We start from the raw sequence: 24,195 nt of genomic DNA on the forward strand, positions 1-24,195 counted from the left end.
ATGCTGGGATTAAGGTCATTCTGACTCCTCAATGAAGTCGTCCCTCATCCCCCTCCAGGAATCAACTCTCTCTCTTCTCGGGGTCTTTAGCTTTAGAGCAGCCATGCTTTTAGTTTTTATTTTAAATCCCACCCATCCTAGTAAGCTCAATCAGGATTTCCTGACGAGCATCTGAAGAATCTCGAGGACAGGATAAGTGGGTGTCGACTGTCGGACCTTTCAGAACCAGCTGGTTAACCAAACTAGCGCTCATTGGTTCAATTTGATAACAAGGACTAGCAGGACTAGCCTTGGGTCAAATACAGTCAAAAATAGCAGATTGATTCACAGTTTTCTTTCTTTGTTTATCCTCCAAACAGTCGTGGAGCTCATCTTTTTATGAGATCATTGCTCTAAAATTAGCTCCTTCATACAACCAGGTGGGCTTCAAGCAGAGACAGCTGACACAATGACAGTGTTAATTCACTGATAATTAAATAATCTCATTATTCAAGATATTATTCAAGATATTCATCATGAACTGTAGCCATCAGTTTCCCAGAGAGGCTGCGACCAGAGAAGGCGAGTTAACAATCACAACAACTAGTTAAGAAGTGGAAGGCATCTCAGCTTGGAAGAGTTCATTTATAAAATGTGTATCATGTGTGTGTGTGTGCGCACCGGCCACTTTATTAGGTACACCTGTCCAACTGCTCGTTAATGTCTAATCAGCCAATCACATGGCAGCAACTCAATACATTTAGGCATGTAGACGTGGTCCAAACGATCTGCTGCAGTTCAAACCGAGCATCAGAATGGAGAAGAAAGGTGATTTAAGTGACTTTAAACGTGGCATGGTTGTTGGTGCTGGTCTGAGTATTTCAGAAACTGCTGATCTACTGGGATTTTCACGCACTACCATCTTTAGGGTTTACAGAGAATGGTCCAAAGAAGAGAAAATATCCAGTGAGCGGCGCTTCTGTTGGCACAAATGCCTTGTTGATGCCAGAGGTCAGAGGTGAATGGCGAGACTGGTTCGAGCTGATAGAAAGGCAACAGTAACTCAAATAACCACTGGTTACAACCAAGGCATACAGAAGAGCATCTCTGAACGCACAACACGTCGAACCTTGAGGCGGATCGGCTACAGCAGCAGAAGACCACACCGGGTGCCACTCCTGTCAGCTAAGAACAGGAAACTGAGGCTACAATTCAAACAGGTTCACCAAAGTTGGACAATAGAAGATTTGAAAAACATTGCCTGGTCTGATGAGTCTGATTGTTATGACCACAGTGTACCCATCTTCTGATGGTTACTTCCAGCAGGATAACCCACCATGTCATAAAGCACCATTCATCTCAGACTGGTTTCTTGAACATGACAATGAGTTCAATGGACTCAAATGGTCTCCAGTCACCAGATCTCAATCCAGTAGAGCACCTTTGGGATGTGGTGGAACAGGAGATTCTCATCATGGATGCAGCCGACAAATCTGCAGCATCTGTGTGATGCTATCATGTCAATATGGACCAAACTCTCTGAGGAATGTTTCCAGTACCTTGTTGAATCTATGCCACCAAGGATTAAGGCAGTTCTGAAGGTAAAAGGAGGTCCAACCCGGTACTAGCAAGGTGTACCTAATAAAGAGGCCGGTGAGTGTATTTATGACTGTACTGTGAGCTGTGGCGTCACATCTGTTCAGAATAAAGACTTGATGCCAACACGGTTAGCTGATGCGTTTTATTCCTCCACAAACAATTAGAAAAACCCGACAGTCCAGGAAGGAATCAGAAAAGCTGCTGTTTGTACCGAGAATCAGGCTCAGTTGGGATCATCAGAAGTTTCCGTCAGCAGCTCGTCTTTATGCTGTTTGTGGGTTCGTGGAAAGGATCTCAAGGTACAGTCATGTCTACAAGATTAAATCAGATGACTCAGTGTTTAAAACAAAGAAAACAAAACCCTGAACCAGGTTGCTGCTTCCTTTAGCAGCATCTGTGGTTTGATTCTCTGGTTGCAGCTCTGGAGCCACGTTTGTGTCAACCAACCTCAAACAAGGACAGCTGGGTTGTTCCTGAAAGCCACACAGCACCATGAAAAACAGAACATGTCTGGTTACGTTTGAAGGCATCTGCAGAGAAACATCACAGCTGCTGTGGGAACATGAGCTGCTGCTTCAAATGAAAACCATGAACTACATCCGTAGTCTGGCAATAAAACACGAATTCATGAAGGTTGGTGTTTTTCTGGCTGCAGATCATCTCAGTGACGAGTAGATGACCCAAGGCTCTGGTTGAAGCTCTGAAACAGCTTTAGGATAAAATGAAATAGAGGTTTTACTCTAATGAAGCACATGTTTGGATTAAGATGCAGTAAGACTGTCAAAAAGTTCTTGTTTTTTTGTACCTCTGTTCCTGTTTTCTCTGATGACTATCTGTCCATAACTGATGTCCTCTGTTGTCACATCTGAATAAATGGCAGCTGGATCACTCTCTGCAAAACACCATGCATCATATTGACACCGTTACTACGGCCGGTACCAGAACCATCACAAGTTGAGGTGAAAGCCTTTATTTTCATGTGTTGTTTAGAGGGAGATTCAACAGAAGCTGCAGTTTCATTTTCTTCATGACATCTCTACAGTGAGACATGCTTTCATCAACGTTCTCTGTGTGCCATGTGACATCTCCTCGTTTCTATGAATTCAAGTCAGCACGACTAGTGAGAAAGTAACACCCATGGTGTAAAGAAGCACTTCCTGTCAGTAAGACATGCTGCAGAACGAAGGTTCACCAGTATCAGGCAACATATCAGCACCATGAGGAGGAGGAAGCTGCCAGTTTTCACATTACTGCATTAATAATTAGAACTGTCTTTATCAAAATGCAGCTTAAGAGGTTGAGAACACAAAGGATCATGGGATGCTCATCTGCTGAAAACATCTCAGATCCTTTAATTATCAGGCTCCTCTCCTGTGGAACCAGCTCCCAGTTTTAGTCCGTGAGGCAGACACCCTGTCTACTTTTAAGACTAGGCTTAAAACTTTCCTTTTTGATAAAGCTTATAGTTAGAGTGGCTTAGTTTATCCTGAACTATCTCTGTAGTTATGCTGCTATAGGCTTAGACTGCTGGAGGACATAATGACCACTTTCACCCTCTTTACTACATTCTCACACTACTCTCCATTTACTGCATGTCCAGTATCTGGCTGTCATTAATAGTGTTCCCATTAGGAAAACAGTGATAAACAACTATGGAGCACAGTTGTAGTACTAATGCCTTGCAGCAAGAAGGTCCCTGGTTTGAATCCAGGCCCTGCCTTTCTGAATGGAGTTCTCCAGTTTCCTTTTGCAGTCCAAACCATGACTGTTGGGTCACTGGTTACTCTAATCCTCCTTTGGTGTGTGTGTGTGTGTGTGTGTGTGTGTGTGTGTGTGTGTGTGTGTGTGTGTGTGTGTGTGTGTGTGTGTGTGTGTGTGTGTGTGTGTGTGTGATGGTCTCATGGACAGCAGTTACGCAGCACGTGGGGAATACAGAAGGCCTGACGTCGGAACCAATGGGTCTCTTTCTAGAGCCCAGCATCGCCCCACATGGTGACTCGGACCACAGTTTGACTGTCTCATGGTTCAGCCGTCATTAACATCAAGGCATAGATGTATAATATGTTTAACTAAGCCGCAGAACACCTAACAGAGCTGAGGAGCTGCACATCTCTTTATGTAAAGGATTATCCTGTGTTGTCTGACTAGAGAGTTTATTTACTCTCGACTGCTTCTGAACCAGTTCACTTGCACCCAGAAATTTGATTGTACTCAGATTTCCCCAATTCTACCGTACGCATTAACAGGGTCACTGCCTTCACTCAGTGAGACAGAGCAGAGAAACACATGTCTGCAGCAGGAGTTCTGCCAGGAAATGTATTTGGTGCAGTGAATGATGCCAAAGTTACCAACAAGCTTTCCAGGTTAAGATGACTTTAAAAGTTCCTGTCTGAGTTTCATAATAAACTCTTCTCAGCCACAGTTTAAACTGTGATGAAAGTTAGAGCAGATGGTGTTATTGGTGTTAATGAGCTATGATAAGCTATGATGGTGTTATTGAGCTAAAGACGGAGGCTCTACCTGTCATATTTGTCTTGTCGTGCATTTGGTTGATGAATATTTCTCCACAACTGGTGTGTTGTCTTCTCACAGTTGAGTAGATTGTAGCTGGATCGCTCTCTGTCAAATAAATAGATACTAACTGAAACCAGATATTTACATAAACCAGACAAAACTTTTCAGGCCGCTTAGAATCTCCAACATTTGTTTGCTGAATGCAAAAATAACACAATATTAGATTTATCACATTCAGATGATTACACACATAAAACTATTATGCATTTAAACAATTTGGTGAAGCCCACACAATGATGTCATGGTCTTATAAGCTTCTCATAGTTTAATTCACAATATCTGAGTTAAAATGAAGCAGACCTGTGGATGCAGGTTGGCCTCAAGGCAACACCTTAAACAGACCGTTTCCTTGAGTGACATCATCAGCACGATTCCCACTGTTCTAATAATTAAATGCAAGTATAAACAGCATGAGAACATCATGCTGTTCTGGAAGGGGACGGTGTGAATTAACCTGAGAAGCAAAGCTACAGACCGTGGGAAGATGCTGCATGAAGCTGGTTAGAGAGAGTCATCGTCCACAGTGAAACGAGTGCTGAACCAACCTGGGCTGAAAGGCCACTCAGAGAGGAAGAAGCCATATTCCAAAAGTCTAATTACAGTTTTCAAATGTACTCGGGGTCAAAATTATTTGTTTTAACACACATTTTCTGAGGTTTGGTGAAATAAAACCTAAGTATTAATGACCACTAATGACCATTGTTGTACTTGAAGGAAAAAAGAGGAAGCTTACAAACCTGAAGCTACCATCCCAACTGAGAAGAATGGCGGTGGTAGCATCATGTTTTGCTGTAAGAAACACTGGTTGCACTTTACAAAATAGGTGGCATTATGATGAAAAGCTTTATGTGAAAATATTGAAGCAACATCTGAAGACATTAGCCAGGAAGTGAAGGCAACACAAATTAGTCTTTTAAATGGACGATGTCTCCAAGCAGAGTTACAACAAGTCTTCGGGACAGTGAAGTAACCATCACCAACCCTGTTCTCAGTGGGCAGAGCTGGAGAGGTGTCTGACACCGAGGAGGCCTACAAAGCTGACCCAGTACCACCAGCTCTGTCAGGAGAAATGGGACAAAATCCCAGTAAAGGAAAATTCTACCAATAAATTCCTGAAAGCATTAAACTTTGGAATTTGACAAAAGTAAAAACGAAAAACACTTCCCCCTTATTCTGGCATTTAGCCAATAGAAATCCTTTTTGCAGAAAACAGAACTCATCCCTTCTAGAACCAGGAGGTAGACACCCTGTCTCCTTTTTAGGCTCAGGTTATCCTGAACTATCTCTGTAGTTATGCTGCTATAGGTTTAGGCTGTTGGAGGACAGAATGACCACTCTTCCTCATTTTGATACTTTCTCCTACTACTCTCTATTTATTCAGTATATGCTGCTAAACTTAACTGAAATGTAACTGAATCAAACAGAATGTTTCTTTCTTAGTAGAAACCAATTTTATTCAGCAAACATAAGGTTACAGTTGAAGACAAGGTGGTGAGTACCGGTGCCTGTTAGGGCTGAACGACGTTAGAAAATCTTACGGTGACGATAATATTGGTAAATATTGCGATGACAATATCAGTTGTGATATATGCTTATTTTCTTCTTTCCCATCTGTACTTCCGTCACTCTGTGATCTTTATATATTAGCCAACTGGGGTTGCACTCCAAACAGTTCTTAGCGATATGAATATTGCAAACACTGATATTGTGATATAAATATTGTGCAGCCTAATTGCCTGAACCACTGCTATGAAAGTTAAAACTGATCTAAACAGTTTAACCGATAAACTCACCAATCAGAATATCTATTTAGTTGCAAATAATATTGCTTCAGGACAGTAAGCATGGACAAGATGATAAATTTCAAATTGAAATTGTTCACAAAATAGTCTAATTATTGAATTAAAATGCATAAAGCTCCTAAAACATCAGATTTTCATGTATTATTCTTACGTCTTATTTCAGGTATTCAGTTGCACATTTTCTTGTCCTTCAGCTGAAAGGTTTTCATCAAAAACAGGAAACTATAGCTGACCACAGAGCTTTCACTTCACTACATCTTTAACTAAGGCAATAACCACCGGAACAAAGACCAGCTTGCAAAGCAAAAAACTCACAACCTGTCCACAAATGGTCTCTAATCTGAAGCCTAACAGGCTACTGTGGTCAATGTCTTGTTATGTTGATCAGTTAAAGGTTGAAAACAGCAACAGTTTAGAATCAAACTGGAAATTATTAGTTAAAAATGTAAACTTTATAAGTAATGAGCGATATTTTAATATACAAATGATGGTAAAACCATGTTTTACCCTGAGGGAACAAAGAAGATGTGTTGAAACATGTCAGTTTGATCTCATCCTGGAGCCAATCATTAACTGAGGTCGACTCTTTGTTCTGTTGCTGACCTGATATTACGAGGCCACTATAGGTGAGACTGTCCTCTCCAGGTTGTTCTTTGTTACCTGAAATCAGCCACCAAACAAACATTTTAAAAACATTTTAGAAACACTACATGTATGTAAAATACTTTCACACTGACTGGTTTAAATGACTAATTTATTCAATGACTGGTTAATGTCACCTTTTGACTGGTTGCAGCTCCGTCTCACCAGTAAAACTGATGCTACCACAGCACACAGAGATGCCAGAGGCAACAACACATAAAGAAGAGCAGAGGAAGAGGAGGCTCGGGGAGCAGAGGGAGACTGGGGAGAGGAGGTGAGGGGTTCTTCTGAAATAAAAGAATAATCCATTAGATCACCTCTCCTTATTCTGACGTCATCTCCCTCCATCACAGGGAGGACAGGACTCTGCAGGATCACTGATCCACCTCAACACAGAGACAAACTACAGCATTTCATCCATTTCCACACAGCTTCATCAACACTAACTCCACAGTCTGATCTTACCAGAGACAGTGAGCTGGATGCTGCTGCTGGCTGCTCCCTCTCTGGACTCACACCAGTACACTCCAGTGTCTGATGGGTACAGGTAGGTGATGTTACAGGTTAAACCAGCTTGTGTCCCCCATCCTTTTCCACACTGAGTTCTGGTTTCTCTGGTTGTGTTTCTCCTCACAGTCCATCCAGCAGAGATGTTGTCCTCCTCACAGCTCAGAGACACAGAGTTTCCTTCAAAGAACTGAGATCTGCTGGGACTCACAGTCAGACCAGCTTTTGTGAAGAACAATGAAAAAGTGTTTTTATTAATCATTTTATTGATGTTTCTTTAAATTAAACTGCTGCAGAAGGTGCTGATCCTCCTAGAATGTTAATATTTTTATTAGACGAGAGGCTTGCTGACCTTGAAAGGTTGCACGGAGCTGCATTGAGGTCAGAACTGTAAAATAAAATAAACCAGCTTCATCTGATTTAACATATAAAACTATTTTAGATTAAAGAGCCGTCAAACTCTCCAATGTAGGTTTCAGACATGTGATTCCACTACAGCGTGGTCCGGTTCTGATCCAAAGATTTTAATTACAGGATATTACAACACGATGGATCACAGAACGCTGGTTACAGTAAAATCTGGAAAACAGGTTTCAGTCCTGATTATGATAAAAAATACTAAATGTTGACATGATAATGTGTTCCTACTCTAAAACTTTATACACATAAACTCTGTAGCTGCCTCCCTGCCTCAGTACGGATTACAGTTGACTGTAACATTTGTCTCTATTGTTTTGTTGGTGTTTCTGTAGTCTGCTGTGGAGGAATGAGAAATACTAACAGTTTCTGGTTCTGTGTGTGGATGTGTGTCTGCGATCACTTTTCAGGTTGCCTCAGATGAACTAGTATTCATTCAAATAAAACTCTATTCTATCCTTTCTCCTCATCCTCAGGCGCTACTTCAGGTACAATAAATAAAACCGGTTCTCTACTTACAGACCAGACAGGGAAAAGATGCTTCCATCATTGCAGCTCTGACTGATTTCAGCAGTTTTACATTTTTCTGACTGGAAACCACATGAACCCGCCTCTTCCTGCCAATCAGATCCTGTGTTGTTCTCATTTAAACCTCACAGAACCAGAATATTCCACATAAAACGGGCCCAGCAGCAACAACCACAAACCCAATAAAAAGTCAAACATTAATGCAGTTCAGTTTTAATATTATGTATTATTAGTCCTCCAGCATCTTTACAAGATCCAGTTCAGGTTTCACACGAACCCATTTCAGTCCAAAGCAAACATGAAGACAAGTCAAAGATCCAGTCCGGGTTTTACTGCTGATCTCCGAGCAACTGCCAGGTAAACAACTCAGCTTTTCTCCAACAGAAACAAGGACTGGGTTTGGATTCAGGAAAGTTCTGGTTTAGTTTTTGGTACCAGTGGCAGGGAGAGGATGGTAACTGTAGGAATCAGTTGGAATGTGGCTTTAATAGGAGCTAAATCCTGATCTCCACTAAGAGTCATGGAGTCATGTCAACATCCTGCTTCTCTGCACTCAGATGATCCTCTGGAATATTCCTGTACAGAACTGGAAAACAGGGAAAATTCATTTATTCTGTGGCCTCTAGCAGTTCTCATCTTTAATCACCACTAAGTTTTAACTGGGATCTGCGAGCAAAACAATGATGTCACAATTACACTGTTTTTTAATTGGCTGGGATTGTCGCTAGGCAGACTTCCAGCTTCCTGTTATTGATCCTCTCTGTAGGCGGATTTTATGTGCAGAGAAAGCAGCCCTGAGGTCACAGGTCAGGACTGAAACAGGAGGACATATCTGGCCTGAGAACCAACTGAGTCCAGTGAGTGTTGTCCTGCAGGTGAGGTGAGCTGAATCCAACACCTGAACACCTCAATCCAACAACTGGTTTATTACCGGGCCTCTGCAGAACCTGGTGACCTGCTGAGCCGCTAAATCAGCCAGGACCAGAGTTGGACACCTACGAATATATTACCAATAATGAAAAGAAATGTATTATTACATCTTAATGGGGGTACTGGCAGGAAAATGACACATGATGCAAACCTGAAGACACCCTGCTTTAACCAGACCCATCCTGAGGGCCTGCTGCCATGCATGTTAGATGTTTCTCTGGTCCAGTACCTCTGATTAACTAGTTTCATGACCTCTTCAGCCTATTAGTGAGTTCTACAGAACCCCGCTGGTGACCCATTCAGATTTATGGACTTACTGGTTTACAGGACAGAACTTTAAGGACACAATGACCTGTCTGTCTCAGCTCAGTGCAGCTTTAAAAAAAAGCATCAGCGCCCCCTGGTGGGAACACGCTGACACTGCTACGTCATATAAAGACGATACAATCAATAATACATATATTATTTTATTGTTAAAATAAAATAATGCACATATGAGCCAGGAATGTGCTGTTGACCAGATGATCATCAGTAATTCAGTCAGTCTGACTAACAGCGCCCCCTGTTGACCGACCCACAAACGGCTCCGCTCCATTTTTATACGCAGGCCTTGGATTTTATCTCTCACTGGGAGCTCCAAGCTTGGTGTCTCTCAACCATCGACATCTCCAGTTCCATCAGGTCCGGTTTAGAAGTGAAACTGCAGCGTTTGTTCTGTTCGGTTCTGTTAAAAGTAGCTTTTCATCCACAGCTGGTACAGGTGGGCTGATAATGGCTGCTGGACCCGGACTCCTCGGCGCGCTGCTCTCTGTGGGACTCTCCGTGTTTGTTTCTGCAGGTGAGTGAATCAGAAAGCTGCTTCTATACAGGTGGACTTAATGATCTGCTGGTTTCTTCAGAGAGAAACATTACAAACTGGTTTTCAGACTTGGTTCGGAAACAAAGGAAATCATGTCTGCTGATCCATTTTATTCACAAACACAAATAATGACTTTATGGCTCCTAATGTTAAAATAAAATGCTGATTGTTTTATATTTTTAGGTTTTTCTTTATGTTTGAGCGTCTAGTAAAGCTTAAGTTTCACTTTCCAGGTAATAAGTATTTACACCCCTGGCTTGTTTAGACTTGAAGTGTTTTTCCTCCAATCAGGAAGCTTCCTGATGGGGAGGGAGTATCAGTTTAAAAATGAGCTGTTTTAACATTTTTATTAATAAATGGCATGGTCAAAAAGAAACATGATGGTAACATTAAAAGTAATTCACAGATTAACCCTAAATCTGCCAGGGGTATGAACAATTCTGAGCTTAACTGGATACGTCATCTGATCCATAAATATGAAACTGAATCTCCGTCACCAGGCAGACAGAATAAACGGTCATAAACTATAATTAATAATTAAAAAGCTAAACATTATGAAATAACCAGCCTCTCTGTTTCCTGCAGTTTGTCTTTAATTTAAACAACTTTTAAATATCATTTGGCATTTATTTACTCTCTATGTTCAGTACATAATAATAAAAGAGTGAATATTATTCACAAATGCAAATAAATGTGTTTCCACACATAAAGGTCAAATAAATGAGAAGTTGTGTCTTCTAGTTTCTCTGTTTAGTGGAGTTAAAACACTGAAATAAACCTTTAATTGATGAGAATCACAAGCGTCCAATCAGAAGCCACGTTCAGCGTCACCTGACGTGTTATTTTTTATTTGTCCAGAATATTTTCAGAAAACTGCAGAATATTTCTGTCGTTCTTTTAATGAGTTGTTTTCTGGACAGATGATTGTTCATGACCTGTCTGCAGAAACATCTCCGTATCTCCTCCTCTCGGTCTCTCCTACAGATCTTCCAACCATCAGACCTCATCAAGGAGAGACGGTGGTTCTGCCATGTGGACTGACCCGCAGGGACCCTGTTATCGTCGTGCAGTGGAGCAGAACTGACCTGGGCTCAGATTATGTTCTCCTGTATCGAGACCAGCAGGTCGACCCATTTAACCAGCACCAATCCTTTAAGGACCGGGTGGATCTGCAGGACAGACAGATGAAGGATGGAGATGTGTCTTTGGTTCTGAAGAACGTGAGGACTGATGACAGAGGAACATATGAGTGTCGGGTCGTTCAGAGTGGAACAAGCCGCAAGAAGAATCTCATCAGCACCATCCACCTGGAGGTAGCTCCTCCTTCTCCAGGTGAGTTTGTCTCTGGATCAGAACTTGCAGAACTTCCTGGACCTTGATGTGAGAGTGAAACATCTCAGATTAGATCTTTCCTAAAGATGTTGACGATGAGACAGCAGCTGGTCTGAGAGCAGGAGATGATGTTCTTCAGTCATCTCCTCCCTGAAAGCTCAGACTCACACCTGGTTCTGTTCTGCAGCTCACTTTGAGAAACAAACAGGAGACCAAGCAGTCCAGCTTGGACGGGAGAAGGATGAAGAAAACAGAGATACGGGAGACCAGGATGGAGGAATCCAGGAGACATCAACTTCAGCTGGTAGGTCTTCTTCTCTTCTGGTGCTGTTGTGGTTTTCCAGACCCAAATAGATGTGTTGGAGTTCTCCATGTTAGGAGTAATACGGACCAATTAGGAGATGTTGACTGATGTTCCACCAGCAGCAGATCACTGATATAAATGTGAAGTTCCTCTGCCTGAACGTTAACCATCTTCTCCTCTGTGCTGCCTGATAAATGTGTCATAAATAAACTGCTTCCTCTCACCTGCTGCCTATCTGCAGGAAGTCAGGCTGAAGGGACCAAAGATGGAGGAAGTGCTGTTTGGGAAGCCCAGGAAGTGGTCCACGTTGAAGCATTAAAAGGTCCGTCTGAGTTCTCCTGCATGTTGTTCTTCTTTTATGGAAACCAGTGAAGTATAGTACTGGTTCAGCTTTATGTTAAAAATAATATTTTCTCATTTTTCTGGTTTGCTTCTGTGTAAAACATTCTCTTGAGTTTCCATCTTCCTGAAATGTGTCCCGACGTTTCTAACGTGATTACAGCAGCTGATCAGAACCAGCTGTTGACCCGCCGGGGCGTGGAGGTCATATCTGTTATGTAAATATGAGAAGCAGCGCTCGTTTGTTTGATGAGGTCACCAAGGTCAAACCAGGTCAACTAAATGTCAGCTGCTGATTATCGACCCGCCCATAATGTTCCTGTTCCTGATGTTCTACCTCAGACACCTTCAGCTTCATAAAATACAGCAGCTTATTTCTTCTGGTTACCACGGTAACGATTAGCAAGGTCAGCACATTTCATACCAGACAAACACTGAACTGCTGGAGGACCTCATAGGTCCCACACATGTCTGCTTGGTTCTGGACACCAGACAGGAAGAACGGTTTGTTCCAGATGTTGAGAAGAAGCTGCAGGAACACAAAGGTTCATTTGTTCTTCAGGTCTGGTTGAGACAACGGGTCGATGTTCTTGCAGAGTGTATCGTCCTGTAGGAGGCTGGGAACCAGCCCACCTGGTGACTCACTCCTGCTTCTTCTTTGCAGTTGGACGGGCTGAACCAATCCGGACCGCTGGGAACCAGGATGGAGAGAACAAGCCTGGAAGCAGAACGGTTCCTGGAGTAGCTGCTTCTCTGTCATGTGTTGCTCTGGTTGTTGTTGCAGTGTTTGCTTTAATGTTCTGGAAGAAGAGGAGGTCCGACCCGCCTCCTGATAAAGTACCGTCTGATCTGATATGACACCGTGATGTCTGTGTTCAAGACAAACTGATGGTGGATCTTACTAACAGGAGGTTCTGATTAGTTCATCAGCAGAGGAACCTCCTTTTATCAGCCCTTTGGACCTCTATCTCCATCCCTGCTTCAGTTGTGGTACCAAATAATTAATGGTTCTGTTTGGATCCTGGTGGTAAGTTTCATCCACTCAGCATCAGCGTGATTTTATTTAACTTTGAGGTGTTTAATAGTTTGAAGTGTTCCTTCTGTCAGGGTGGAATGATTAGACAACAGAACTGAAATGTTCTGTGACCCACACAGAACCAGAATCATGCAGTTCAGAACCACATTTGGAGCAGATGAAGCAGACTCAGATGAGCAAACCAACATGAGGTCTGGATCGGTGGATCTTTGTCAGGATGTTGATCAGGAAGATTTAGGATTAGAGAAAATGAAACATAATATTTGACACCAAATTGTCCTTTTAGAAATCATTTCATCTTCTCCATCATTCCACCCTGAAAAATGAACAGTTTAAATAAATAAAACCTTAAATTAATGACATGCATGTTCATGATGAAAGGATGGTAACTTCAGAAGGTCCAATGTAGAGCAGATCATCACATGACCTTCATATTTAAACTGAATAAAATGTGTTTGTAACGTTTTTCAGATGTTTTCATGGAGTTTTATTTTCTGATGACTTGAAATCATTTAAGAAGTCATGATGGGAGCTGATGTCACTCTGAGCACATCGTCATGGAGACAGAGTTACACTTTCACTGAGGTTCTGACTGCTCTAAAGGCTTGGAAAGGAACTGGTTATAGCGCTGTGAAAAAGTATTTACCCCCCTTACAGATTTCTTCTGTTTTTTGCTTTTCTGTCCCACTTAAATGTTTGAGGTGAAACTAATTCTGCTGCTGGTTAAAGATAACCTGAGTTAAAACAAACGACTTCATTCATGAAGGCAAAGAAACTGAAAAGTAATTACTCCCCCTGTTAAATCAGGAACTAACTGTGATCAAATATATTTTTGGAAAGCTGAGCTTAAATTCACAAGTCAAGCCCAGGCCTGATTATTACTGGACCTGATATGATAAATACTTTAACTAGGACCTCTGAAAGATCTCACAAAGCAACACATCATCTAAAGTAGAGTAGAAAAACATCTATCAGTCTCCTGAAGGACACAGAACCACTTCTGAGACTCCGGACTCCAGCGACCCAAAGGCCCGCTGGTGTCAGATGTTTTGGGTCAGATGTAACAGAACATGAACCTTCCAAAAAGGTACTTTTTTGTCTCGTCAGTCCACAGAATATTTCCCCTAAAGTCTTAAGGATCATCAAGATGTTTTTGGTAAACGGGCCTTTGGGTTCTGTAGGTCAGCAGTGGTTCTGGTGTTGGATCCCTCTCATAGGGGCCATTTCTGCCCAGTTTCTCTTTCCTCTTATTGAATCATGACCTCTGACCTTAGCTGAGGCAGTGAGATTTGCAGAACTTTAGATGTTGTTCTGGGTTCTTCTGGATAAATCTTCAGTGTGTTTGATTGGTTCTAAGGCCAGAACCTCTGCTGACCCAAAAGAACACAAAGCCCGGTTTACCAGAAACAACTTCATGATCCTGAAGACGAGGAAAAATATTCTGTGGGCTGATGAAACACAAATGGACCTTTGTGGAACGTTTGTTCCGTTCCATCTGACACCAGCGGGTCTTTGGGTCGCCGGAGTCCTAAAGTCTTAGAAGTGGTGTTGATAGCCTTCCAGACTGGTTGATGACTTTTTCACTATTATTTTTGAATATTTTTAGATCAAGTGTTGCTTCTTGAAAACAAAGGTGGACCTTTTTAGAAGGTTGTGTCCCATCTGACCCAAACCCAACTCAGTGTTTCAGAAACAGAACATCATACTGACAGTCAAACATGGTGGTGGTGGTGTGATGATCTGGGACTGTTTGCTTCTGGAAAACTTCCCATGATTATGAATCATGAATTTTCCGATATATATCCCGCCATCAGAAAACGTTTTTCTCTTCGTGAATGAAATCATCGTCTGAGAACCGCTGTCTGAATTTATTCAGGTTCAATAATAAAATCAGTTTCAGGATCGAAAACTTCTAGGAGTGACGAAAACAGCAGAAATCTGTAAGGGGGTAAATACTTTCTCCCAGTACCGTATAAACTGGTGTTGATGGTGAATGCATTAACTGCTGGGAAATGTTAATCTGTTCATAAAATCTGGTTAATCTGGTTTATAAACGCTGTGTTTTCCATCGTCTCTGACCACAGTAACATGAGGCGGCTGTTTGCAGCAGGTTAAACCTCATCCTGGTATCCAGATTCAGCCCTTAAGAAACCAGACTGAGGTCCAATCAGAACCGATCTGAACTTGGGTCCTCTTTCTGTTTCTCGGGGAGGAATGAATGTGAAACACGTCTGTTCCTGGAACACGGATAGAAGGAGTCATACGATCCGAAGCCCATAAACATGCAGAGACTCGTCTGACTCTGACTGAACGTGGTTCTGGTTTAGTTTGGTTTGCTGGGTCCAAACGGGCCGACATCTCAGGACAAGGATCCACTTCCTGTAGATCAGTGAAACATTAGGTACATTTTTCTTCATGCTGTGTTTTGTAGCAGATCGTCTCTGATATGATTGAAATGTTTTTAACATTTTTCATCTGAACTGTATTTGGCCACTTTAACATGTTAGCTGCACCTGGTTCACCTGAATAAACAGAAAACCTGAATCGTTTCACCTTATTTTCTACCACACTGGAGACCTTGATCATGACCTCCTCCATCACTGGAATGAAGGTCGGAGGTTTCATCACATCAGGACCTGCAGTCTTCTGAACCGAGAGTCCAGAAAGTGAGTCCTGATGGTCGGATTTCTACTGGGACTGTGCTGGAAACCAGCAGGCTGCAGCTGTGGGAACAGAGGAGATCCACTGGGAGAAGAAACAGAATCATTCTGGTGCTGCAGAAAACTGAATGTCACGAAGTCTTGCAGAAGTCCAGTCCAGAAGATGCAGAGCCGACAGAGCTGAGGATGTGATTAAAGGCAAATCTAAGGTCAGTGTGGGTCAGGTAGCTTAGTCAGCTTTTATGGACAAAACTGAAACTTTTTTTAAATTAAAAATCCAAAGTTGCACAGAAACATTAATGTTTGTATTAATAACACAAAATGGAGTCATCTTCAGACCGTCTGTTTTCAAATGACAGCTTTTACGCTATCGTCTACTTTTCCTAATAAATGGGACCAGAACCTGTTTCCAGTGAGAAGATCTTCAGAGACAAGAAAACAACCCAAGTCTTTTATATTTTTCTAAACACCATAAACTAAAATATTTGTTTTTTTCTCTTATTCCCAGCAGGAATGAGGTCAGAGAAGCCCTTTTTATTCGTGTTAAAGTGTTACAATGCAGGTTAAACAGATCCGTTCGTCCTGCTTTAGTGCAACATGATGGTTAAAGGCCAGACAGGTGAATCTGGACTAACCTGTGGAGACGCAGAAGTGCTCCTGGATGACCACAGCATGGCTGTCACTCCGGCCTCCTACAGTAACTGGTATTAATGGGAGATGGTGGTGCTATAAGAAACCCTCTGCATCCTAAATCTAATACATCCATCATCAGCTGCAGAGGGGAAAGGTCAAACTTACACCGCCTGTTTGAAGGTCACCATGCAGTGGTGGAGAATCTTTTCAGGCCGATATGTGAGCCTCTTTAAACACGTTTGGGTTAGACCAGGCAGTTATTACCAGTAATGTTGCCTTCCACTTACCACTGAAAGGTTGCCTTTCTAAAATGATAAAAGCAAATATAAGAACAGATCTGAGCGAAGAATAGTTGAACATTGTCATTAAATATTGAAACACTCCAAACTGATTGAAATTGTGAAGGAAGTTCAGCCTTTGATGGGATTTTCTGCAGATCTTCTCAGTATTTTCTCTGAAGGTCAGCTTCTTGTCCATGCCAACACCCAGAACAACATGCAGAAATAATTAATTCTGCCGCCAAACAGAAAATGACACATTTCTTTATTGTAAAACAAAGCGTTATTGGAGAAAGTCTGTGTTTAAAGTAAAAAAAAAAAAATGTGAGTATAAACTGTAGCCTACATCTAGTTGTCCTGTTGTGGATTTTTCATTAGCTGCTTTACCCACTCAAGAAAAATAGAAATAAAGTCAATGATGTTTAGCGCTTTTCCTTAAGTTGATTCTTATATTTTATTTGTGCTCTAACACTATGAATTATTTGCAAAATGGTATAAATTGTATCATAGTGGTACAGTAGCAGATGAGGACAGTATCAGCTGTGGTTGTGGACCTGTGAAAGAGGATGAGGCAGAGGAAGAGGAGGAGAAGCAGGAACCACTGAAGTGTTTGGGATTATGTCTTTTTTAGGATTATATTAACAAACCTTGGCTTTTGAAATCTGAAAACAGTCTAAGAAATTATTAATTTCCCTTCAAACGTATTTAATTCTATCTCCAAGCAGATCTGTAAATGAATTTTATCCAGATGAGTCTTCTGCAAACTTTCTCACCTGACAAAACTGATTTGAACTATTTTCTTCATGTCGACAAATGTGATCAAGGAATAAAATAAGTCAAATCTACTGCTTTGATTACAAACATGAAGACTCACTGGATAAAACGAATTTGCTCCCGGGCTGAACTTTAACCCCAGCTTCAACCCCTGTTTCAACCAGTGTGGCTCTGATGTGATGCTGCCACCTGGTGGACAGAGCCTGGTAGCTCATTCATTCTCTGCTCAAATCACCACTAGTTTGTTTCATAGTCAGCAGTTCAACAGGAGATTTGCAGAATAAGGTCATCAGCACTGGAACAAATCCCAACTCATGTCACCATGATGGAAAGAGGAACAACTCAAAACAGCGCAAGAGGTCAAAGGTCAGCTCTGGTAGAAGGTATCTAATACTAGATGTATATTCTTAGCAAACCTAAGAATACCCGATGAATATTATTCTCTGTGGGACAGAGCCTCCCTTCATTCATAGTTTGTTAGATAATCAAATCTACATTTGTCTCCTGGTTTATTACCTTTAATCCAGCTGTGGTAAAGTTATCCATCCCTGTTATTGTCCCCAGGGGTAGCTGGATGCTAACTGGTTCTCAGCTCTGCTAAAGCTAAATATAAACTGCAGCTGGACGCTGGCAGCATGAATCCAGCTGCTTTGCTTTCCGTCTTTCTTAATGTTTGATCCTTTTTCATTTAGGGGCAGCAGGTCCAGGAGGGAGAGCAGATATCTGTCCTCCCAACCACATGGTGTGGTTCCCCCCTGAGGAGGGTGGTTGTTTAACTCATGGCCAGCTGCTCCTCAGCTGCCTCTCTCTACCTGAGGGAAACACTTGCTCCTGGATGTCTGTATCTCTTACCAGATGGAGCTGAAGGTCACCATGCAGTGGTGGAGAATCTTTTCAGGCCGATATGTGAGCCTCTTTAAACACGTTTGGGTTAGACCAGGCAGTTATTACCAGTAATATTGGTAATCAGACGCTGAATCGCCCCTAAACCTCATCTCACTAAAAATAAAGCAACGGTTTTAGAAGACGGCTTAGTTTAGAGTCTGGTGAACTACTGACTCGTCCACATGAACCATGACAAAGTGTTTGTTTGTAATAGTCGTTTCCTCCTCTGAATACTTTCAAATCCTAATTTGCACCCTAACCTGGTTCCTCTGGTGTTGTGAGGACCACAGCAGACTCTTCTTCAGTGAAACAAAGTTTAGGAGAAACTGGAGCTGCTGGAGGAGATCTACCAACAGACGTCATTCTGAAAAAAGACTGCAGACATGAACATCTTTAGATGTTTCCCCTGAAATAAAGGTAAACTGGTTCTAAGGATCGCAGCTCCAGTTGGTATTTTTAGGTTCAAGAGTTCAACGATACAGATTGACAAGAACAGGAAGAAATGTTCTTTGAAGACTTTGCTCATAGCACAGCAGAAGCACCAACAAAATGTTTCATAATCACATTAAATATCATTTTTATATTTTCAGTTCAGAAAACAACTGATTATAGTCTTTGTTCTCATAATCAGATGTAAACATACTGAGATAGAGATGGAGGTTCAGGGATCTGACCTCCAGAGGTGCTCAGCCGCCCTGTGAGCAGCTGACAGTCTTTCATAATCTGAACCCTCATAATGAACTAAGGTGGAGCGGTCCAGTTAAATCATCGCTTTCACAGATTCTGTTTTGGTCTCCAAGAGGGACATGATGTTAATTAGGTTGCTTGATTAAGAGGCTTTAATTGAAAGGGTGAGAAGTCCAGACCAAGAACTAAAAAAAAACAACAGCAGCTGCATCTGGTCTCCAGCAGACGCTTCAAGGTGATTCTTTCTGAACCGGTTCTTTTAGGAGCTCCAATGATTCTGATCCAAGGCAGGAAATTTAGAGGGAAAGCAGCGCGTGACATTCTGAGACTACTAGGCTCTTCACCTTTGGTTGGTATAGTTATAGTATAGTTATATATAGTTGGGTAGGTTAGGCATCATGGAAAGAAGTCTGATGTATTAAATCTTCTTAACCAGATACAGTAAAATTGTGCTTTTATTTCTGCCTGAATGAAATGACCAGAAACCCAAAGCATCTGAGGAACCTACCTTTAACAATCAGCCACATTCCCACAGCTCACACAACCTCTGAGTTTATATTTTACCAAACAGGTAAAAACAGGTTTGGTGAATGAAAACACCAAATACACGGTCATAGACAAAAGACAGAATTAGTAATCAATATCGGCCCAGAAAAGCCTGATCGGTGAGATTCTGAATACAAAACTGATAATAAATGAAGCATTTATGTACGACTGACAACACCAGACATGGCAAATCATTCTAATGTGATCTAATGCTGAAAAACAAAACTATATACTTAATATGAGTAAGATTTATAGTTTATAAGTTCAGAAGAAACTTAACTGAAAATGTGTTTATTACATCCTTGAAATGACTCCAGGACGATCCAACAGAGGTCAACCATCATCCAGGCAAAGAGGCGAGTCCTGGAGCCACACATCCACAGACAACCAGGCCGGTTCTGTGGGATTTGATTTGGATACAAGTCGGACCTCAAGTAAGGCGCTCTGTTCTCTTCTACTGCTACAGCGGTCTGGTGCTGAAAGGTCATGGAGGTCCCGGGAGTTGACCTCATCTCCTTCTAAAAGTTTTACCTCTTAGATCAAAGTCCAGTTTTATATTTCAGAATTAATCCAGAAAATATTTTCTTTTTGACCTCTGAGGTCATCCTTAGTGTTATTCTATGGAGGTAAATGTGTCTCAATATTATTCAATCAAAAAAAAACTAATATCAATCAAAAAATATTAAGTTGTGATCATTTTTTTTTTTTACTGGAATATTTTATTTTGGGGAGAAAACAAAATTGTTTGAAAAAACTTTTTCCGATTAAAATGACTCATTTTTTCTCACAAAGAGAAAAACTACTCTAACACCGACCTTAGTTCGAGTTGAGTTCAAAGTGATGTTTTTTCTTTCATGCTCCAATACCGTCTCTCAGCGGCACTGGATTCATCTTTGATGTGGGGGGCTGTGGGGGGGCTTTATCACCTTGAACTCTGTTCATACTAAAGCCTAAAAGATATCCAACCAGACCCACAGACATTGTGTCAGATAATATTTGTTCCTTTTTTTTTCCAGTCAAGGTTAAATTTTCTGTTAATTCAGAAGTGACTATAGACTAATTGCAATGGCATGATATTACCCTCTTGTACACAGAATGGAAAACCAACTGGACAGTTCGCAGACCCAGGAATGCTGCTGCCTAATTGCATTTTGATTTATTTACTTTGGTCAACACCTAAAGTATTATGCTGTGTTAGTTGCATGTAAAATAATAACCTTGTGGAATTTCTTAAATGTGTAAAGACTAATCAATATGTTCTCATATTTTTTTGTTTTTTTCTTAGGAATCTATGCTGCATCAGCTTTTACAAAGAGTTAGGCATAGAGTGATTTCTACTCTCAACAGGCAGCCCATTGACTTTGACTATTTGTACTTTGTTTGTTGTCAGGAGTTACAGTTTCTCAGAGTAGTGGTTTACCATTGACCTCCTTATGTAGCCTTTCTGGAATTGCAAGGTCAACTTTGTATAGACGTTTGAAAGAGCATGATCTGTCTGTAAGAAAATGCTATTCCAGCATTTCAGATGACTCATTAGATCAGAAGGTTAGGTGTATAAAGACCAGAATGCCAAATGCTGGCTACAGATTAGTGAAAGGGTCTCTTCAAGCAATGGGAGAGAGTGAAAATGTCCTTGCAGCGTGTGGACAGAGCAGGACTTATTGCCAGAATGGTCCAGCATCGCAAGACGACAATACTGTGTTCCAGCTCCCTTATCTCTTGTCCACGTTGATACAAATCAACCCTAACCCTACAAGCTCATCAGGTTTGTTTATTGAATACATAAAGAATATATACATATATTCTGTTGATGATAACAGTGTGTATATTCCTAGGTACAACATCGTTGTGTTTGGAGCAATTGATGGTTTTTCAAGGAAGGTAAGGTATGTGTGTTTTTGTGAATTTAACATCTTATCACTTCTGTCTGTTTAATTCTAGAAATTATCCTACAGATCTTTTACTTGGCAACAACAAGGCAGGGACAGCTTTTTGTTTCTTCATGGATGGGGTTTGTAAACATGGATGGCCATCAAGGCAAGTTAATTTATGTTAAAAAAAGATAAAGATTGCATATGATGTTCTTGAATTACATTGATTTTGTAAAATATAACTTTCCACTTTGTCTTATAGAGTTCAAGGTGATCATGGGGTTGAAAATGTGGACATTGCAAGGTGCATGTTTACGGTTCGAGGTACTGGACGTGGCAGTTTCATTGCTGGGAAAAGTGTTCATAACCAGAGGTAACATACCACAAATCTGTCTTTTTTTGTCTTTACAAGAACAATCTCGGTTATTTTACTTTACATTGTTTTTCTATAAATATCTGCTACAACACTCACATTTGACAACATTTTCTTAATAATAAAGCAAAGAAAACTGGCAGATCTGTCAAAAAGCATAGTAAGCAAAAGATCCAACAGATTGTGAATGACTTGGGTTGCTCCAATTTTGTGTAATTTGGTAAACTCCCTTCTGGAAGAACATATAAGACAATAAGGGCAACATCAATACATACTATTGGAGTCATTTCTCATTGTTTATTCATGTCCTCATATTGTGTGTGGAATTTGCTGTATTGTTTTTTAAACTATCACCTGAAACCGAAGCCAAATTTTCACATTTGTGAATAACAATAACTAATGTTCATTATACAATTATTTCAAAAAAAGAAAGTTGCCTGATTTTGACAGTTGTAATGTTTTGCCATTTAGTTTAGAATTGAACGCCTATGGAGAGATGTTTGGAGTGTGACTTCAAAATATTACAACATGCTCTACAGTTTGGAGGAAGAGGGTCTCATTGACCTGTCGAATGTGGTCCATCTGTTCTGTGTGGGCTATGTCTTTATACCACGACTACGAGAAGATCTGCAGGTTTTCGACGAGAGTTGTAATTCTCATCCCTTGAGGACAGAGAGAAACCTAACACCCAGTCAACTGTGGATGATCGGTATGCTGCAGGAACCAGTGTCAGAACCAGATCTGACAGAGGTATGTTTTACTTGGATTTAATTGCAACATTCGGGCTTCATAAATATGACAGATGGCTACATGGATTTGTAGATTTTTATTTATTTTCCCTGGTATTTTTTATGGGTAATCTGTCTATGGCTTTCGTCAAAGCAGATTCAGCATGCTGAGGAGCTGCTGTCCCAAGAACAGCAAAGTGAAGAAGTTGAACATGGGGTCAATGTGCCTGTTCTTCAGTGTCTGCTGTTCTTCAGTGTCTGCTGTTCTTCAGTGTCTGCTGTTCTTCAGTGTCTGTCTGCTGTTCTTCAGTGTCTGCTGTTCTTCAGTGTCCGCTGTTCTTCAGTGTCTGCTGTTCTTCAGTGTCTGTCTGCTGTTCTTCAGTGTCTGCTGTTCTTCAGTGTCTGTTGTTCTTCAGTGTCTGTCTGCTGTTCTTCAGTGTCTGCTGTTCTTCAGTGTCTGCTGTTCTTCAGTGTCTGTCTGCTGTTCTTCAGTGTCTGCTGTTCTTCAGTGTCTGCTGTTCTTCAGTGTCTGTCTGCTGTTCTTCAGTGTCTGCTGTTCTTCAGTGTCTGCTGTTCTTCAGTGTCTGCTGTTCTTCAGTGTCTGTCAGCTGTTCTTCAGTGTCTGATGTTCTTCAGTGTCTGCTGTTCTTCAGTGTCTGTCAGCTGTTCTTCAGTGTCTGATGTTCTTCAGTGTCAGCTGTTCTTCAGTGTCTGCTGTTCTTCAGTGTCTGCTGTTCTTCAGTGTCTGTCTGCTGTTCTTCAGTGTCTGCTGTTCTTCAGTGTCTGCTGTTCTTCAGTGTCTGCTGTTCTCCAGTGTCTGCTGTTCTTCAGTGTCTGCTGTTCTTCAGTGTCTGCTGTTCTTCAGTGTCTGTCAGCTGTTCTTCAGTGTCTGATGTTCTTCAGTGTCTGCTGTTCTTCAGTGTCTGCTGTTCTTCATTGTCTGTCAGCTGTTCTTCAGTGTCTGTCAGCTGTTCTTCAGTGTCTGCTGTTCTTCAGTGTCTGCTGTTCTTCAGTGTCTGTCAGCTGTTCTTCAGTGTCTGCTGTTCTTCAGTGTCAGCTGTTCTTCAGTGTCTGATGTTCTTCAGTGTCTGCTGTTCTTCAGTGTCTGCTGTTCTTCAGTGTCTGCTGTTCTTCAGTGTCTGTCAGCTGTTCTTCAGTGTCTGCTGTTCTTCAGTGTCTGCTGTTCTTCAGTGTCTGCTGTTCTTCAGTGTCTGCTGTTCTTCAGTGTCTGTCAGCTGTTCTTCAGTGTCTGATGTTCTTCAGTGTCTGCTGTTCTTCAGTGTCTGTCAGCTGTTCTTCAGTGTCTGCTGTTCTTCAGTGTCTGCTGTTCTTCAGTGTCTGCTGTTCTTCAGTGTCTGTCTGCTGTTCTTCAGTGTCTGCTGTTCTTCAGTGTCTGCTGTTCTTCAGTGTCTGCTGTTCTTCAGTGTCTGCTGTTCTTCAGTGTCTGCTGTTCTTCAGTGTCTGTCAGCTGTTCTTCAGTGTCTGATGTTCTTCAGTGTCTGCTGTTCTTCAGTGTCTGTCAGCTGTTCTTCAGTGTCTGCTGTTCTTCAGTGTCTGCTGTTCTTCAGTGTCTGCTGTTCTTCAGTGTCTGCTGTTCTTCAGTGTCTGTCAGCTGTTCTTCAGTGTCTGCTGTTCTTCAGTGTCCGCTGTTCTTCAGTGTCTGTCAGCTGTTCTTCAGTGTCTGCTGTTCTTCAGTGTCTGTCTGCTGTTCTTCAGTGTCTGCTGTTCTTCAGTGTCTGCTGTTCTTCAGTGTCTGCTGTTCTTCAGTGTCTGCTGTTCTTCAGTGTCTGCTGTTCTTCAGTGTCTGTCTGCTGTTCTTCAGTGTCTGCTGTTCTTCAGTGTCTGCTGTTCTTCAGTGTCTGAATATGTATTGATTTGTTCAATGTTAAAAGTAACTGAATTTTAGGGTCTT

General features: G+C 41.5%; 3 protein-coding genes across 8 annotated transcripts in view; 1 reads left to right on the forward strand and 2 right to left on the reverse strand.

The window, feature by feature from the left end:
- LOC124880625 (junctional adhesion molecule-like) overlaps window positions 1-24,195 on the reverse strand; it is an 84,727-nt gene that overhangs the window by 27,824 nt on the left and 32,708 nt on the right. The window lies entirely within an intron of this gene.
- LOC124880599 lies at window positions 1,706-8,101 on the reverse strand. Of its 4 annotated transcripts, none has more exons than XM_047385871.1 (8): window positions 8,040-8,101; window positions 7,456-7,491; window positions 7,062-7,325; window positions 6,734-6,880; window positions 6,462-6,614; window positions 4,099-4,197; window positions 2,384-2,470; window positions 1,706-2,287 (listed from the first exon to the last, which is right to left on the reverse strand). In XM_047385871.1, the coding sequence occupies exons 1-8, from the start codon at window positions 8,068-8,070 to the stop codon at window positions 2,235-2,237; spliced, it is 870 nt and encodes a 289-aa protein (XP_047241827.1). In that variant the 5' UTR covers window positions 8,071-8,101; the 3' UTR covers window positions 1,706-2,234. The 4 variants fall into 4 exon arrangements, with proteins under 4 accessions (XP_047241827.1, XP_047241829.1, XP_047241826.1 ...); XM_047385873.1 differs by having other exon boundaries at window positions 6,558-6,614; window positions 6,734-6,883; XM_047385870.1 differs by having other exon boundaries at window positions 6,734-6,883.
- Window positions 8,337-13,313, forward strand: LOC124880601 (immunoglobulin superfamily member 11-like). Of its 3 annotated transcripts, none has more exons than XM_047385874.1 (6): window positions 8,337-8,405; window positions 9,730-9,816; window positions 10,822-11,169; window positions 11,357-11,473; window positions 11,715-11,795; window positions 12,477-13,313. In XM_047385874.1, the coding sequence occupies exons 2-6, from the start codon at window positions 9,750-9,752 to the stop codon at window positions 12,668-12,670; spliced, it is 807 nt and encodes a 268-aa protein (XP_047241830.1). In that variant the 5' UTR covers window positions 8,337-8,405; window positions 9,730-9,749; the 3' UTR covers window positions 12,671-13,313. The 3 variants fall into 3 exon arrangements, with proteins under 3 accessions (XP_047241830.1, XP_047241832.1, XP_047241831.1); XM_047385876.1 differs by lacking the exon at window positions 8,337-8,405 and adding an exon at window positions 9,515-9,659; XM_047385875.1 differs by lacking the exon at window positions 8,337-8,405 and having other exon boundaries at window positions 9,563-9,816.

The sequence above is a fragment of the Girardinichthys multiradiatus genome, chromosome 14, assembly GCF_021462225.1.
Source record: "Girardinichthys multiradiatus isolate DD_20200921_A chromosome 14, DD_fGirMul_XY1, whole genome shotgun sequence".
NCBI lineage: Eukaryota > Metazoa > Chordata > Actinopteri > Cyprinodontiformes > Goodeidae > Girardinichthys > Girardinichthys multiradiatus.